Source organism: Myzus persicae, unplaced genomic scaffold (genome assembly GCF_001856785.1).
Source record: "Myzus persicae strain clone G006 unplaced genomic scaffold, MPER_G0061.0, whole genome shotgun sequence".
Taxonomy (NCBI): domain Eukaryota; kingdom Metazoa; phylum Arthropoda; class Insecta; order Hemiptera; family Aphididae; genus Myzus; species Myzus persicae.
In genome coordinates, this window is record NW_019103213.1 from 218,569 (window position 1) to 238,326 (window position 19,758).

General features: G+C 29.0%; 1 protein-coding gene across 1 annotated transcript in view; it reads left to right on the forward strand.

The window, feature by feature from the left end:
* The first annotated feature begins 17,779 nt into the window (after positions 1-17,779).
* Positions 17,780-19,758, forward strand: part of LOC111033994 (carbonic anhydrase 2-like) — a 31,317-nt gene continuing 29,338 nt past the window's right edge. Inside the window, exon 1 of the mRNA XM_022314998.1 lies at positions 17,780-18,187. Within this exon, the coding sequence (XP_022170690.1) occupies positions 18,148-18,187 (40 nt within the window). The 5' untranslated portion in view covers positions 17,780-18,147. The remainder of the gene's footprint in view (positions 18,188-19,758) is intronic.

The window sequence follows — 19,758 nt, forward strand, 5'->3', positions numbered from 1 at the left end:
AATCGCATACACTTCAACAATATTTTTAATACAAGTTGAAGCTTATATTTTATTATCAATTATTGTTTATAACTGATGACATCGTATGATCTTGAATTTAAGAAAACTAACATATATTTTACGTGTATGATGGATGTTTCGTTTTTTTATTTCGATCTAAAAATCAAACTATTATTGAGAACTGACCACATTCTAAGAAACCACCGCAACTACAATTGTGGTCTGTGACATATATTATAGATTTCCGTTAGAACACTCATTGTTAATATAAAGTGAGAATAATATCCTTTAAACTGTATGCGTATATTGGTCAATGTCATCAGTCAATTATCTACAGAATACAAGTCACAACCCAAATAGTCTGACATAACAAACGGACATATTATGTGGTACCAGCTTTGTATAAATCTAATACCCATAGAGTCTACAGTGTAGACTATATTGGTGGCTATACATAAATTAACTGATGGGTCGTAATGTGCAAATTGCCAAAATTCAATTAAAACAACATTAATATATACCTGTATAGCTACTTATTATATAAAACTCTTTATGATACGTCTAAAATAATAGCATTATTGAATGCAAAAAACGAATCTACTGACTATTTACCGGCTATAGGTTTTTAATAACATTTGAAATGATTTCAAAATATTTATGCCTTTAAACACTTTTTATATAGGTACCTAGTTAAAATGTATGAAACATCCATATTATTTATTATACGTTTGTAACACTTAGAATCATTTTATTTTAGTTATTGTTCTCTAAAAAAAACAACTATTAATAATGACTTACTTATATGATATAACATTAGTTTTTTTATACTTCGTATTTTGGATTTAAAACATACATCATATACATACATACATAATTGATGATATACATAATACAGTATAAATTGTACCTATACCATCATCTATCATTTAATTAATAAACATTACGTTTTTTTTTATATATATATATAAAAGGAACTTACATTTAAATGATTTCAATAAGTGCTAACTTTTTTTGTCTTAAGCTTCTAATCTATTTTCATAGACAGTCGGTACTTATAGTTGTCAAACGTTAGAGTTGCGTTCGTTTAGTGGTATTATTATTACGTCTTCTCTCAACTCGTTTACGATTAGTGCAGGTACATAATAGTATAATAGTACATATACATAATAACTGAATATCTATAGTCTACATTACTACTGCAACTAATTATAAAATTATACATACATACTACTGTCTAATACACTAATTGTACACACCTGCCGAGTGTCGGCCGTCTACATTATATTATTCTAATGTTCGCGTATTTCAACTTATGTGAGCGAATTTTTTTTTAACGCACATTTAAAATGTTAACGTACATTTACGAACATTTTCGATCAATAATTTCTATAAATTTACCCGAGATTAATAAAATATATTATTTTTAAATTTGCGTGGTTAAATTTTTGAGGTCCAACGTTATTTAAGTGGGAGATTATAATATTGTGATTAATTGTGACCATTGTATTATAGTCGTATATACAATAATTACCATGATTCTAGAAAGTCTGTGTTACCTTAATTTTAAACAGTTGTAGTTTTATATGGTCGTATACGATCCTTCTGACAAATTTACCCTTTACGCTATTTATATGGATTTAAATTATTTTCGGATTCGCCTGCAACGCTTAAGAGTCCTTGTATCTTTGAATCGTCAGGGTTACTGTTCAATGTTTTACCCATTCCACTGTTAACGAAATATAGATGTATTTATAATTATATTATAATTTATTATTTATAATTCTTACACCGAATAACAATTCAAATTAATACAAATTACAAACATTTGTCTTTAATGGTGACACATTATTAATAAATAATACTTTTTCGATTTTTAGATAGAAAAGTAGATATCAAAAATTTTTTCTTAAGTAAAAACTAAATTTTAAATTTTAGTTAAGTTCATTTTATTTAGCATATTAGATCTAGCCGTTAAGTTAAAAAGAAGTGAAATGGCTATATTTCAATACAAGAAATACATATTGTCAGTTTAAAATTTTAAAATAAAGATACCGGAATGTAACCTATATGTACTAACCTAACCTGTGATTTACAGGCAACTATTATTTACTTATATTTTAATTTTTTAATATTATATCAGTCTTAGTAATATAGTATATACATTAATTATATTATAATTATACATGTTACATGTATATATGTCTACCTATAATAGAACCCATTACCCAGCCCAGGATTTGAAAATGCTTAGTTGGGTTTTTCACGAGGTCGTACTATACTTATATCTATATAAATTTTGCTGTCTTGTTAAAATAACTTGGCCCAAGATCAATTCGTTGGGATGTTTTTCTGTAGTGGTTGATCTCAAATTCACTAGGTATACAAACCGTTTGGGTGAAGTAATTAACTGCGTGCAAAGCAGTTATGACTTGTGAAAATTATTTAATATTTATTGTTAATTGAATAAAATCTGGACGAAGTGCGTCAGCTGTACAGAATCCATGATTTTGTTTATTTATAATCAAGACATAATAATCAAACGCAAGTACTTACCTGTTTTATACAATAGTTCAATATACGGTTTACCATTAGGTATAATGATTGTAATACACAATAATATACATACCTCTATTAATTCAATGGCATGATGTGATTGAAAATGGTACGTACCAACGTACCTAACTAACTTTAGTTATTAATTTTTTGTATTAATTTTCCTTTGAAATCTCCAGGTAGTTATGCCCTGCTGACACTAAGTAAGTACACCTTCATCAGTCATCACATCACAGTATCACACATTGAAAATGTATCATATCTACAAATGGCGACTATCCTATATGGCTATATTCCTATAATATGATCCGTCAGATCCGTGTCCGTGTGTCGTTTCAGCAACACATTTAACATTAGGCTGTGGGTGAGTGGGTGATTGGAAGCTTGGTGATGAATAATTATTTATTGTACAGCCATCATTATATAGATTATAGCGTAACAATATTTATAAAAAAAATGTTCACTTTAATGAATCATGTAAAATAATTATTAATTACCCAACTATCTAGTGTTTTATAATTTCAACTTAATACAGGCATCGTTTGTAGATGGTGGGTTCTCAGAGATATCCTTACCAACACATATACTATTTTGAGGATATAATAACCTGTAATACCTACCTAGTACCTACATAAACATATAGGTAATTTCTATTTCAGGCTCAACACTGGTTATTTTTCAACTAAAAGTGCTAATGGAAATGTATAGGTAGGTACCATGTGACGAATGACAAGAATTTAAATAATATCCAAAAACTAAATATACCTAAATTGCAAATTATAAATTAGGCATATCGTGTACTTACTGTGTATAGAAGATGGAACTACAACCATAACCACGTGTCCACGTTACTCGTTATTACCAACACCATATATATCTCAACAGCTAACACCCTAGGTACTATTGTTTATTATTGGCTATTTACCTAAGCTTATTTTATCATGATATTTGACGCAATGTATTAGATACGGATGCGGATGCGTATCGCAGCTATTATCATTCAGCACACGACACTCGATGATCAGCTAATAAGCTTTATAAATAATGATGCATAAAATAATAGTAAAAATTATGCATTAAGAGTATGCATAAATATAGGTACTGCTTAGAAGGTTAGGTCAATTAATTATGACAAAATAATCGAAATAGATTTTGTGGGAGCTGGTACAAATTGTTTTTGGTCGATATATTTAAGTACATAATATATTGTAAAAACGTTGATTCCAACAACAACAACAACTATAAAATTAGTAAACAACAGGGTTATAATTTCTATTATTATGATTCGATAATAATAATATGAAGTTGATAAAATAATCAATTATCAATCAAATTCATAGCAAGTATAATTAAATTCACTATCGAAAAAAAAAATGCTGACGACAAGAATTAACTTGATTTATATAAAATGTTAAAATATTTACCATATTTAAGATGCTCATACTCGTCATTAAAATTATAAAAGCATGCAAATCAATACGACAATATAATATGACACTTTAAAACCCCTAGTGTGTCAATCAATTGGAGTAGGTCACAGCATGCGACTTTAAATTGCAAAGACAGTACCTATACCTATCGGCTTTCAAAGATACACAACGGAATAATATGTATAATACATTATACAAGGTGATCCATTTAATTGTCTGTACTCATACTCGTATTATTTGGAAAAGTTTTAACTTTTTTGTAAATATGTTATTTAAACAATTTAAAGAAAATAACAAAAGTATTTTTTGACGTTAACATTATTTTTAACTAATTTTTTTTTAACCTAACATAACCTAAGAATAAAAACAATCTTAGAACAATAAAATTTAGTTCAATAAAGTACAGATAATCAATATACCTACGTACCTGATACTAATTTAAATAACAATTATTATTATAAAGTGAAAAAAATGTGAAATTTTTGTAGTTTACTCAACATCAAACTAAAAATCGAATTTTAAAGACCTGTAGGAACCTATATAATCAGCATGTATATTGTATATATTACTCTTTAGTTTTCCAATAATACGATTTAATAATATTATTATTATTATTATGACGATGTAAATACTACCTACTTAAGAGGTAAATTATTTTCGGAAGTATGAAATCGTTTAAAATGCATCGTTAATTGTTACTGACAGTACTTTAAGCATTATATAACTAATATTATATGGGAAGTGTTTGATTCTCAGAAAAATATGCCAACCGCCACTTGTGTTTGTTTTTTTTTTGATGGATGGATGAGACATGACTACATGAGTCAATGTAAATACTATTTATAAAATAATGAATTTATAACTGTACATGGATGATTTATTATTAATTACGTCATTTTTATGTACCAAATTAAATTTTGCAAAATAATCTAATCTATATAGGATATAAGATATTCGATTTCGAACAGTAAGATGAAGGTGCTGATTTTACAATGATGTATCTGAATCTTTTTATTTCAGTCATCACTCATTTCGGCTTAGTAAAATTTCTTAGATTTTCAACTTTGAGTTTAGATTCTGGTAGAAAATTTGGTCTAGGTTGTACTTTGGGGAGTCAGAAGTAAGCAATTCGTAGTAGGTACCTTTCAAAATAAGCCGAAATAACTACTTATTTGAAGCTATTTATAGACATTTGTACAATACCCAATATTTTACCTTTTTTCTATAAATGTAGATAAAAAAAATTTTGCCAATTCAAAAACATTGAAAATTAAATACAAATTTTCTAGTTAGTTTTAATTATAGGTATTCAATAATATTAAAGAATAATAAGATGCCTACATATAGGCAGGCTTTTTATTTACAAGCATTTGAAGATCTCTTGAAAGATCTTCAAAAGTAGTCTATACTGTAATCTACAAAACTAAAAATATATAACAATTCTTTCTGGATATAGTTACCGATCATAAGTTATTATATTTGGATGAAGTTAAATATTTAAACGAAAAATAAAAATATTCAATATTTTTTTGTATCTTGAAAATTGTATTACCTAATAGTATACTTGAAACTTTTACGCACCTATTTTATTATATTTTGTACACACGATTGCATTTTAAAATGCAATGTTTTCGGCAAAAATGAATTCATGCAACCTACAGTATTACTATACCCACTAGCAGTATAAATGTATCATTAAAATATATACTTAGTAATAAAGACTGAAAGACCGTCTTCTCTCAAAATCGTTTTTTCGTATGCAATGATGATAATGAATCATCAAGTTAAAATTTAACACATACTCATTACAGTGACTTACTCATTGATGAGGTACACTCAACAGTCAACACCTACCTACTGCACAGTGTACAGGCAGAGCGACTACCTACTTCCCCCTATTTTTTTATGATCTTTAAACACGAATACTTTTGACAAAACTTGAAATCTCATTCAGATATTATTACCAACACGTATTTACGTGTATTACTATTCATGAATGCATTTAAATTGAATATTTGGAATATGTGTGATATGTGGGTTTATAGTTTTATACATTTAAAAAAAAAACACTTGCCCACTTATATTTTACATTTTAAATCATCACAGCTAACTAGGTACTATAACGTTTATCATTCAGAATCTTTCCGGAAATAAATGTAAATAACTAATTTATAAATTAATACTTTTTAACAATCGTAGATTTATGATTGATAAATTTCCTCGTGACTATTTACCCTTCCATTCACACCTACTCCAAGATATTTAAGGTAAGATACTTTTAAAAATGTCATATTATCTTCCACTGCAATTGAATTTTAGTGATGTTGTATTCGCGATACAATCAGGTATTTATTGTCAAGTACTCTCTATAGTAGCATACATATAAATATATTACAATAAACAATGGATAACTCATTAACACTAGGATAAACTATACCATGTTAACCTAACTTACTATATACGAGTACTTACCTATCCACGGTCATAATGTTTTTAGTTACCCTGCAAATTTAAAATCTAATATTACAGATTACATCACATAAATATTATATCCATGCTAATAATATTATTATTATATAATTAGAAAGAAAGGACGCTTGTATTAATGATACATAAATAATTGTTTGGTGGTTAATTAGTAATTACTATCTATTATTATAATAGTTCCCTCCTCTAAAATAATATTGAAAGAAATAATTTTGATTAACGGATTTTTTATAGTCTGAATTTAATTCCTACTCCGGACCTATTTATGAATGACAGATTAATTATATAAATTGGATATTTTATGCTGTTTATGTAATAAAGCCAAGGCCAACAACCTCATAATAATTATGATGATAGTAATAATATAACTAAATAGATTGGTACTATAGTAAAATATCTATCGAAAAATCGCGGTCTACGTCTTGTTTAGACTATACTTACAAGTCAATATCAATACAGAGGTAATTATTTACTAATATAGGTACTACTGTTGTAGGTCTGTAGACTGCAGTTATTGATTCAAAAGAGACCATGGGGCACTGGGCCTTGATTTAAAATAATGTTCATCTATACAATTTTTGTACATAAAAGCATACCGTAGTGTCTTCGGCAAATTAAATAGACAATTGAGACGTAAATGCGATAAATGTATGCTTATTAGAATAATGGTTAAATAGTGTATCTAAAGTCAACATAAGAAACTGTACCTAAATTGATTTTTTGAGCTACTCACTCAAACACTATTTAGTATTGAAAATTATTTTTAAATTATGTACATTCATCAATATGTAAAAGACTAAATCCTCAGTTAGTTGTGAGAATGTGTTTATTTTTATTTTTTTAAATCTCTTTCATTTGTCTTGATAAATTATAATACTATAGTTTGATGACCTTTATCAATAGGTAGACAAAAATATCAAGTTATCTATTTTATAAATAAAATATACAAATATAATTAGATGTTTATTATTAATTTAATAAAATTGTTATTTATCATAATAAAATATAATATCATATTAATTTAGAAAAATATTTATTTTCGTATATAAGGAGGTTCATATCAAAATATGTTTAATATTACAATGTCCATAAATTATACAGGGCGATTCACCAAGCACGCTCATCTCCGTTTTTCCTTTAATGATGCATTTATTCGAATTTCGATTTTTTTGAATTTCTAAATATATAATACTTAAAGACTTAATGAAAATTCCTGAATTTTTTTATATAACTTAGAAAGTGATGCACTGTCACAATACAAACTGTTTTTTTTTCAAATGGGACCCCCTCCCCTCCCCTCCCCTTAACCGTAGTTGTGTGTTACATGAGGTGCATTTACGTAGTTATTTTTTGTTCAATAGATGTTCGAGAGTGTATAAGGCGTGACCAATGCTTAATCTGTTAATTATGATTTGATTTTTGATCGGGGGAGACACGTCGTGCACCCATGGGAGGGTGGTTGATTTAATTTATTTCAGTTTGTTGTTTTTCATTAGTCTCCACTTCTCCAAATTATTAATGTTGATAGATTTATAAAATAAATTAATAAATGAATCCATAATATTTTCAAATCCAAAAGCCCCCTTATCTTACAGCCCCGTTATCACATACCTGTTATCCTTATAGACTATAGAATGCAGAACACGTAGTTAAATAACTCAATAACTACTCGTATTAATTTTGGTTCTGATACGTCTACGTTTTTAGGAAAATTAGCAACTAAATAATTTACAGTAGAAAATGGGAGAAAACATTTGTAAAACATAAAGTTGCTTGACTTTCAGGAACCTCCTGAAGTATATTATAAAAAAATCTCAAGAATTTGAAAATATGGACTTTAAATGGTAGGTAAATACTAAATTTACAAATTCAGAATTTGAATAACTGCATGCATTATTAAAGAAAAAAGTGGGTGAACAATGAACAATAAACATGCTTAGTAAATCACTCTGTGTATAAATAATTTCTACGAATACCAGAATTATCGCCACTAATGTAATTTTATATTATATTAAATTTTAATTTGTTTTGTGTATCTTGCATTCAAATTAATTGAATATACAAGTATGATAAATAGTATATTTGATGTCGTAAGCGTAAGCTATCGCCTGTATGTATACATCTATTCAAAGTGACAACTAAGGATTGTATTGAAACGCCCTCTAGCAGAACTTCTAGTTCACTAATCACTATTATCTATTAGTCTATTACTGCAGTATATAAATATATGCGTACTTGTACTTTAGTCGCTTCTCAGAGAAAGGAAAATACAGCAACCGTGTATCGAATATTAAGTTATTTAGTATATGAACTTGGTAGTTTGTACAAATATTAGTATTATATCAATTTTAATTTTTAAGTATATTTTTTTTCTGATTCCAGTATTTGCGTTGTACATCAATGCAATATAATATCATAATTATTATCATAACTGTTATTCACAGATACCATTACCATAGTTTGGTTATAAAAACTATACAAAAACAAATCAATTCTTGTTACATTTCATGAAATTGTGTATATTCCTCGTTATGCCGCATAGTCGCATGGATTTGTATTATTTCATTGCGAACTGCGAAGTGTGCAAAATGAATATTCGCTCGCGAAGATGAAAAAATTAAATTATCGTCCACCTCATGATGCCCATAGTGATTTCACCATTAGAATGTGATTACAGATTAGGTATGTGACATATTTTACACAATATACCTATTATACATGTTAAAGTTACAATGTTAAATATTTATAACTACATTAATAAAGCTTCCTGATACAAAACAAACATAATTAATATTACAGGCAAATAGGTATAGTTAGAACAAGTAATAACGTCACAATAATATGGCATTCGTCGACGTATTACTTTAACAGGAGAATTTGTTCAGAGTTAATGCGTATGGCCGCTGGGCTGACGTGATTTTCAATGCTGACCTGTGCAAACCTGTATAATATAATTTTTTCCTCTACTGTGAGAAACATTATAATATAACGGTGAACATCGCAGTTTTATTTTATTTTTTGACTACCGTTTCGAGTTGATGATGAGACGTAGGATGACGTCTTGGCAACGTTGTACATCACCTACAATGGATTTAGTGGCACAACGCCACAACCCCAGAGTTGTCAATGCCACTGTCTAGTCCAGACAAACTTTATACGATAGGATGCCAGTAATCGTTTATTTTCTGTAGTTGACTTGAATCCACGTTCAGTGAGCTAAAAGATTTATCTATTTATTTTTTTGATGTATACACTAATATAGTAGCGATTCTAGATGCATTTCGGGGTATTTCGATTGAAATTCTGTAAAATAGTTTTTTGACTAAAAAGTAGTTAATTGAATGCTATCCGATTTGTAAATACCTAGTCGCTTCTTTGTATTTATGGCTAAGATTATATTCTTTCATTTAAATAGATTCTAAAAGTTTACGGTCACAAGTTACAATTGTTTCATCCTGTTTCTCATCTTCAAAACAATTATTTACGCAAAAACCTTACACTGTTACAATATGTGTTGCACTGTTGCTAAAACCAGAGCTTATTCAAAATATTTCTTTGTTCCTAACACCTCCTGGTGGAGTACCTACGGTACATTGAATATACATTCAATGATTCAAAAACAGTAAATTAAAATATTTATTAAAACTCAATGACTGTCGAAGGAATCTATAATGTTATTTATGTTCCTTATAATTTATTCTTAGCATAAAATCCTGAAAGCGGTGTGAATACGTATTAATTTGAAGTATTTACGTACCTGGTAATTATTTATCGATCAAATAACAAGAATTTCTATATCCTTTTCCCTTAAAATCAATACCGTAAAACCATTTTTTTTCAATATTACAGTACAACAATTATTTCAACCAATAAAACAATTTTAACTGTGCTAAAATATGATTTTCAAGTAAGTGGGCATAATATTATTTTGTATTTCTTTTCCGACTGGTCTGGATAAGTAGAATGTGTTCAAATGCGCCTTGAGCTAACTTGACCGAAAACAAAATATAGTAAATTGGACACAAATGAATAATGAAACGCCCTTATATTATACTGTCAAGAGTTTATAGGAACAATGAACAATAAGCATCAATCACTGCATTTTCATCAATCAATTAATTCGTTACGAAATTAAAGCACGTTTTCATTGTGAAGCCTGCACTCTTGATTTATTTCATTACGATGTTAGCCTTTTTTTTAGAAATAACCTAGGTGCGTATTGACAGCAACAAATAATAAATGGACTACAGATTGGTCGACCATAAAATCTCGTCAGTAGTTGCATATGATGTTAAATTGTTCATTAGCTAGCAATATATAATAATATTGGGTTGTTTAACACAAATGGTTGAAAATAAAACTAAATAATATTTCACTTCTTTCAGTGGAGCTTTTAAATTCATAATAATTTATATAAAATATTATTAAGTATAAAAAGGTAACCGTAATAAATAAAATAGGTGACAAAAAAAAAACGAAAAAATAATTGAATTTGTATTTTACTGTAAACCAATTTAACTTTGGTTTATTTTGGGCATTACGCTGTTTTTTAAGTAATTATAATAGGATTTGTTCTATTATATTTCTACAATAATTGATAAAAGTCATAACTTTTAATTCATTCCCGGTGTTAAATATATAAAATATTAATATACTTTAATACTTGTAAGTTGTATTACGTGCATATTATAATTCTTATTCTCTTAAATTGAAATTAACCGGTGAAAAAATTAAAATCAAATACGTTTTATATTTTTTTCTTTTTTTGAAAATATATATAACGCCATAATATGCTTCATGTCTATAGTATAACTTAACAATATTTAGGTACCTATTTCGAAACATGTTTTCTTGAAAAGAACAATATACCTTTTTATTTAATAAAACATAGTTTAATACAACTAATGACAGGTATATTATATTTGAAATATAATGTCAGTTAAAATATCGTACCTACTTACAATATCAGTATTGATTCATATGTGTCCATTATAGTCATTACGAACGTTTGAATGTTATTTCTTATTTTGTTTATTTATGCTACAAAACCTCTTAACATCATAACACGACATCGGCACGGGATACAAACAAATCCATTATTGTAGATAGTCTCTAAAGTTACTAATTAGTGATGTAAATATAATGTACGGTATTTTATTTTTTGTATTATTCCGTTTTATACCTTGTATTATACGTGTATTAAACTTTGTGTGATACCGCCTTGTGCATCGAATCGTAGAAAATAATTCTAAGCAGTGTGTATAATATACCATTCGGAACACGTGTATTATTCACAAATTCACATCACTTTAGTCTCTATTGTTATGAGGTTAAAATAAAAATATAATTACCTTTTTATAACTGATGATAAAAGAGAAAAAAAATGTAACGAGAGGTTTACAGTGAATTCGGAAGTGAGTGTCCATAAAAAAAACTATAGATTTCACGAGAATCTCGGTTTTAAAGTGTTTAAACACTCGAGGATGTTGTATATATACATAGATACCGACAGAATAAAAACGAGTTCGTATAAACAAACTTAAAATACATCCGAGCGTTAAAATTAAATTTCCCTTCGTAAATGAATTATTTTAAAAATGTAAGTGTATAGGTACTTACCTGTTGTAAATCCTTCAACAATTTTATTGAAACACGTAAACCATATTAACAAGCATTTTAATTCCTCCAAGTGCCCTTGATATATGGCTATAATTAAAATTAATTTCAATTTTAGATATTTTGTATTTAGTATTTATGTGCTACCTACGTACTTTACGTCGCGATTTTCGTTGGTTTATGGTTAAGCGAATAGCTATGCCATTGTTAGTTTTTATACAAATAGGTGAATATTATTTAATTTTTGTTAAACCAAACACTCCTTATGGAGTATTATAATTACTAATATATTATTGTTGTTTTATTGTTCTTGCTATGAAACCTTCGACTAAAAATATAAATATAATTATTTGTTAGCTTTCAGTCTTTCTGACTCTTAGCTCAACGATTATTACGCTTATTAACATAATCGAGTGTATATGCATGATAATATTATAATATAGGTATATATATTATATAAACCTAAAAAGAAAATTAAAAATGAGTAATATAATTATTGAACAACATTCAGAATAATCAAATTAATGCATGTTATTATATACATAATACATATACTATTTAGAATTGGTGTTGAGAAGAGGTAAAAGATCAAGCTGTAGAAAAATGTGTTTGGAATTACTGCTAATTACAATAATAATATGTAATACCATTTCTACTCTAATTTCATAAAATAATTATAGTTACCAGTTTAACACACGTGTTGCTTAGACTTCAGATAACGCGTTTACCGTTTTAATAAGATAAATTTGAAAAATTAGAGGTAGGTACAACATTTTATTTATTTATTTTTATTATTGGCGTAAATTATTCATAATATATATACTTTTTTTCTTGCATAAACTATTATACCTCAACAATTATATTATTTGAAAAGTACAACATTATTCATTAGTTATTTGTTACATATTTATATATATACTATATAATTCAATTTTGAATTGTTTAAACTTACATTATAAATCAGGACATATTATACGATGTACGTGACTACGTGCGAGGGTACTTTTTGCTATTACTGCTATATACGTCTGGTTTTCAGGGTCATTTATATGTATATGTCTTCAGACATTTTTTCTTTAAAACATCTAGGTTTAACCTCAACACATTTTGTTAATAAAATATATTACGCTGGCTATGCATGATAATAGATTGGTAGGGAAGTAATGAATATTAATAGTTTCAAAATTAACTACGTTAAATGTGATTTCCTACCTATTTAATAGTATAAGATATGAGTTACGATTACAATAATATTAACAATAGGTATAATTAATTTAATCCGACAATTAAGGCACATAATTGAATTATCAACGATCACTCAAATTCTACCCACTAGTCGGGTGTTAGATAAACACTATATAGTATTAAACACAAAACGAAAAACAGTTTAAATATTAAACTATTGTATAAAACACTGCCAAAGCTCGAACAAAAAAAAACGTGTGATTACAGATTAAACAGAATGTACAATTCTGCGCTTGTTATTAATAAAATAACAAAATGCTTTGGTCAGTCGGCTATGCAAAATATTTTTATTTATACTGTTGTTTATATCAAATTGTGAAAATATACTTCGTGAACATTTTTGATCTGTGTAATTTTCTGTGTAAGCTTGACCTACGACAATTAACCAGTTTATTAAAACAATTTCCAGTACTTAACGAAATACTTTCTCTCTACCCGATAAGCAGGTACCTATCTATAACAAATCGTAATGTCGTTTAGACTGAAGATAAGTATGATAATTTTCAATTGGTTTCGTAATTTCACATTATTCCATGGAATTGAAATAAACGTATAATCAATGTATTATGTAGATAAGTAGGTAGTAAGTACCTACTCGATAATATAGGTATAAAACCGATAAAAAATTGCGTAGACTAACTTACATATGTAATAAAATAAAATCGTGTAGGGTACAAACGCATACCATTGTGTCTCACAATTGATGCCACTGTCTGGACCTCAATAAACAAATGCAATTAAAATCATGAATTCAAAGAACACCATAATATAATAGAAACCATAGCACGCTACTCGATGTTATTCCTTTACAAGGAAAATCTACGAATCATAAATATGTTTTTCGTTAATAAATAATCATCATGACAACGAAACCCTCATGAAAAATCGATCAGAAACATTTTTATCGTGTACCCAGTCCAAAAACATATTTTATGTTGATAAGGTTATAACAACCAAAATAGTTGGAAATCGTTGTTAAAATCGTATGAGCTATTATTATAACAGAAAATGATGTACATTTTCAAGAAATAAAAATATTATATTATAAGCCTTTAAATATATAAAAAATGTAATGATAGCCAATAGGTATTTCATTTATACGTTTGTTTAAACATTTCTCACTTAAATTATACTCCGGTTTAACTATCAACTATGCATAGTAGATAATACTTGAATAGTTGTATACTTGTATACAATGTGTTTCGTTGAATTAAATATACTATATTATTATGTTATCAATTTCGTATACTGCTAATAGCCTTATCAGTATAAGCTAAAATCAATATTGTATGGTATAAATATAGAAAATAAATAATGTTGTTAATGAAATACGATAAAATTGATTACTCGTCCACGCGCAGGATATTCAACCCGAAATATACTATAAACATAACAATATTATGTCAATGGCATACGTGACACATGTATTATAGACTATAGTTTAATATTGTCGAATAACGATTGTGAAAAATGTACATAAAAAATATAACAAAACCGATTCTCAACGCCATGATTGCAGTGTGTAATATTTAATTAAGGTAATGGATAAAGATACGATAACGATTTCTACCTTATTGTTATTCCATTTCATATAAATATATAATACATACCTGTATAGGTACGATTTTATCCTTATCCTGGGGGAAAATATGATAGATTGTATAATCAAACAAAAAATCAAATAACTCTGAATCCTAGTGACTATTATGACGATGTATCAAAATAGACGCACCGCAACCGAGAAATCGTTAACCAGAAAATATATGGGTAATTTACTGTTAAGATTATGGTGTTTTTGAAAATCATGTCGATTTCAACAAACGGATGAGAGAAGGGTTTCTATATTATATCCTACTATTCAGATCATAAGATAACGTAATTCTTCGAATTGAAAATCGAACATGGATAACGACATAACGTAATAATAATATAATAACTATTATTTATACCTATAATATATTTCAGTAAAATAGAAAATCGCCAAACCATCGACGTGTGTAATATTTAAGTGAGTAAAATGTACTTTTTTGGAAGGTGATCCCGGTCCAGTGGTGAAATTCCGAGAGAACTGGGAGTATCGATCACTGGGGTCCCCAATATAACTGACATGAGGCCACAACGGCCAAACCGCCAAACCAACAATAGCTTCTTTCCGTATTATTTTTTTAATTTGAAAAAATGTATATTCATATTTGATACCATAGAAATTGTGTAAGAATCCTACGTTAATTGACAAAGTGATGTTTTAAATACAATGACAATCGTAAATGAAATAAAAAAATCTTAAATTAGCGCCCCTAGGCCCCATTATAAAAAAAAATGATACTGGAGCCCCAGTTTGACTAGTGGCTCCACTGGCTTGGACATAGGTATCGTGTATGTAATACAATACCATTATATTTATATTACATAACTATTTGTATAAGTAAGTAATAACTCATTATAGGCGCAAGAAGTGGGCGTGTACAGAGTGTATATTATAATCTACCACGCATGGTAATAAATACCGTTATAAATTCGAAATCGCTTGCTCCCGGCAAAGCTCATCGACAGACGACTTTGTTTTCATCCATTCTAGTTTCATACACAAAAAGTTAAGTGCTGCTGCAAATTGTAATCCATAGTTATAATATCACTAATACAGCTGTAGAGTATATTATATACAAAAAAAAATTTATACCACTAATACAATACCAGATACATATATTATAATATATTAATATTATACACGCCAATACGCCATGCTATACTCGGGTAGTATTCCGAATACTTTTTAAATACCTATACTATACTATGTTAATCAAGCATTCGATTGTACATCAACTCAGTAGGTATACTTACCATGTTGGATATCTTAGTACCTATATCGAAGGGACAAGTCTTACGAATGTGGTTCGTCCTTAGACATATGCTGCGGTTACAAAGAAAAAATAAATCATGGGACATGGTATACCTCACTGTTATCATTAATACAAATTGTATACCAGCAACTGCAGCGGGCCAGTGAAAACATATTATTTTATAGTTTAGCTAGAGTACGAGGCAATTCTCCACAACTAGCCCCCTCCCCATTTCCCGCCATTCTGCTACCGAAACTGGTGTCACGTTAAAAACACCGATTTTGGTCGGCCCACGGCGCGTTCTCTCGCTGGCCAGAGTATACCTAGGTCTGTGCAAATCATGATAGGTACCAACCTGCACAAAATATAAGATATACCTATATAATATATTAGATGGTATCTTCTTCATCTGTATTGGGTCTGAATTGAGTGCTTCTACGAAACCACCGCTTTCTTGTAAAGATGGAGACAACAGCTGTAGACACTGATAATCGTTATGCTTTTATGAACAAACAAAAACTCATGCACCCACACAAACACACACACCCAACACAAACTTGAACGCGAAACCTAATATTGTCAGTTATGTGACTTGTGACCAACGTCATTTGAATATTTTTCAATTTTCATATGGTACAAATTTACAATGATTGTTTAGTTGTTTAGTATTAAATATAAATAACTACAAAATTAATATTATTGTGCAAGTATAATTATACTATAATTTTTTTTAAGACTGATCAAAAAATGTTCTAATTATGGGTAAGCTGTTAAAATGTATTCATTGTTAAATTTCAAAATGCTTACAATCTGAGTATAGATAGTGTAAATAACAAATATTACAAGATTTTGAAAGTCATATGAAATCCTTTTTTTTTATATTTTTGTATTAATTTTTATTATTATTATATGTGCCTACTATAATGAATTAAAATTGTATTTGCTATAGTTATATTATATTTATTATTATTATAATAATCAATTTATCAACTAATTATTAGATAGTATATTTGTGAATTTCTTTTTGGTGATTTTTAATTTTTAAGAATAACATTTTACTATACTAATATGACCATAAAACAATACAATCCCTATTGTAATGTAGGTATTACTAAGTTTGCCTAATTTCCACTTTTTCTAGTAACACGTATAATATTATTAAAATTTAAAGTTCTCTATGAAATGTGCGTGATGAGGTGACATTGATAAAAAAAAATTCTGGTGCATGTCCAGTGGGTAAACGTCGTTGGTTAGTTATCGTGTATAATATGCGTGCAAAAAACCGGATTCGTCAGACGGCGTTGGCGGCGACGGCGGCGACGGCGGCAACGAGGATATTAGTAATTACTAATTAATAATTATAATAACAATGCTAGAAAATACAATAATTATTTAAAAGACTGTATTATTTGATGATATATTTATGTATATTGTATACTGTACAGATAATAATAATTGTTCTTGTAAATCATAATTTATATTATATTATAATTATTATTGCAATAACGGAGCAACGAGCGCGCGCGCGCCACCGACTCCGTCGGCCGCCGCCAGGGAGCGCGTGCACGCGAAGACTTGCTCCAGTGCAACGACACGAGTTGGGCTCCCCGGCTCCCGGACTACTTCACACTTCACAGACAATCGGCGTCTGCGCTAGCTGCAATACGTCCGCACCGCGTGGTCCGCGTATTCCAATATCCGTCACACATTTCATTCAAATAACAAATATTACATTACATTGTATTGATACGCCAAAAATACACGACACCAACATCGTCGTCTCCTCGTCAAGTCGAGCTGAGAAATCAAACGGAACATCGAAAACGACTGCACTGCACCTTGACTTCGCAAATCTACCGAATATCGTGTCGTGAAGACGGTATTATTGTTGTTGTTTTTAAATCGCCCTAGTCGTCCGAACATCACAACTAACGTAGCCCTTCGGCCGGCGACAAGAACATAATACAGAAATAACGATGTTCGTGGAACTCGCAGCTGCAGTGCTTTGGACCGTCGGTAAGTGAAATGCATCGTTTATACCTTATAATGTGCAGCGTTATTAAAATACTCGGACACGACCACGTATACCGCGGTTATCTTCCGGTTGCGGGGTGTACGAACTATATATATTATTTATTATGGGCTCGGGATCGTAAAATAACGAATGACTAATGAACGATAAATTCGAAAGTATCTCGACGACCTATTCTCCTCAACCCTTTGACGCCGTCCCACATTATAATTTATAACATATATCGTAAAAACGACAAGCGACCATAATATAATACAATATAGCGCATACGACGATAAATGTATAATAAATAATAATAATAATAATAATAATAATAATAGTAATAATAAAATACTTGTTGCACGCCATGTATATCGCGGTATATAGGTATAATATGCTTACGCACGGGGTCACCCGGCAGATGCGGCGAGTCCCCCCGGATCTCGCTGGAATTCCGTATGCGGCGGACATGTGTGGTGCGGTGTGTGTGTGTTTTTTTTCCGCAGACGAATCCCCGATATTATATTCTCGTATGGGCGAGTAATGACAGACCGCAAAATATATAATAATGACGGCCAGCTATATAATAATATCGTACCCGCTGGTATAGTGGTGGGTTGTGGGCATAGAAGTATCGTCCTCATCGCGGGTTCTGAGAAAAAAACTCCGGTATTTGTGTTTTTTAATTTGAGTCACGTTTAATAACAATGCTATACATAATAATAATGCTATTATAGACGCGTATTCTCGAGCCACTTTAATAATAATAATTTATTTATGGTATCTAAATGCCGTTTCGCAAAAGCATAAGGTATGTATAGGTAGACACTTAGGTACCTATACTACATCGAAAATAGATATATATCGAAATGTTACGCACGATAATATCGTTTTAAATTGTAGCATTATTATCGTCACGTCACGGATCTCGACAGACGGACGGTTGTCGTAAGTAATTACGTTACTCTAATTATATTTTTGTTCCCTTGTCGCGATCTATATAATATAATATTATACGCGTGTATAATTGTATATTATAGGGCACTATAGTTTGAGGTATACAATATTTCGAAAGAAAATGTATTTTTTATGTAATATAAGATATATTTCACCAAATTTTGAAAATAATAGATACTGTAGGTACCAGTATGACTAATTAAGTTCACTTATCTAATATGAATTTATTTTAATGTTAAACATCATATTATGTATAGGTGTTGTATTTGTGTTTGCAACATTTAGTGTTGACTACAATATTATTTTTTAATCTAAAAAATACGTTAACTAACACAAATCGTATTGTGTTATGTTGTGTATTATTTATAATAACTATAAATAACTACTTTACCTCTCAAATAACTATCATTAATCTTGTTTTATAAGTAAATAAAGTTTGGTCATCAATATAATAAAATAGTAATTAATCTTCAAAACTAAAATTAGTAATAATGATAAAATTTTAAAAAATATCACTATATTTACTCACATTACACGATATAATATGTCACCTAATGACCAATAATACAATATCATATCATATGAATATCAGAATTTAAAAAATTTAAAAATATGATCT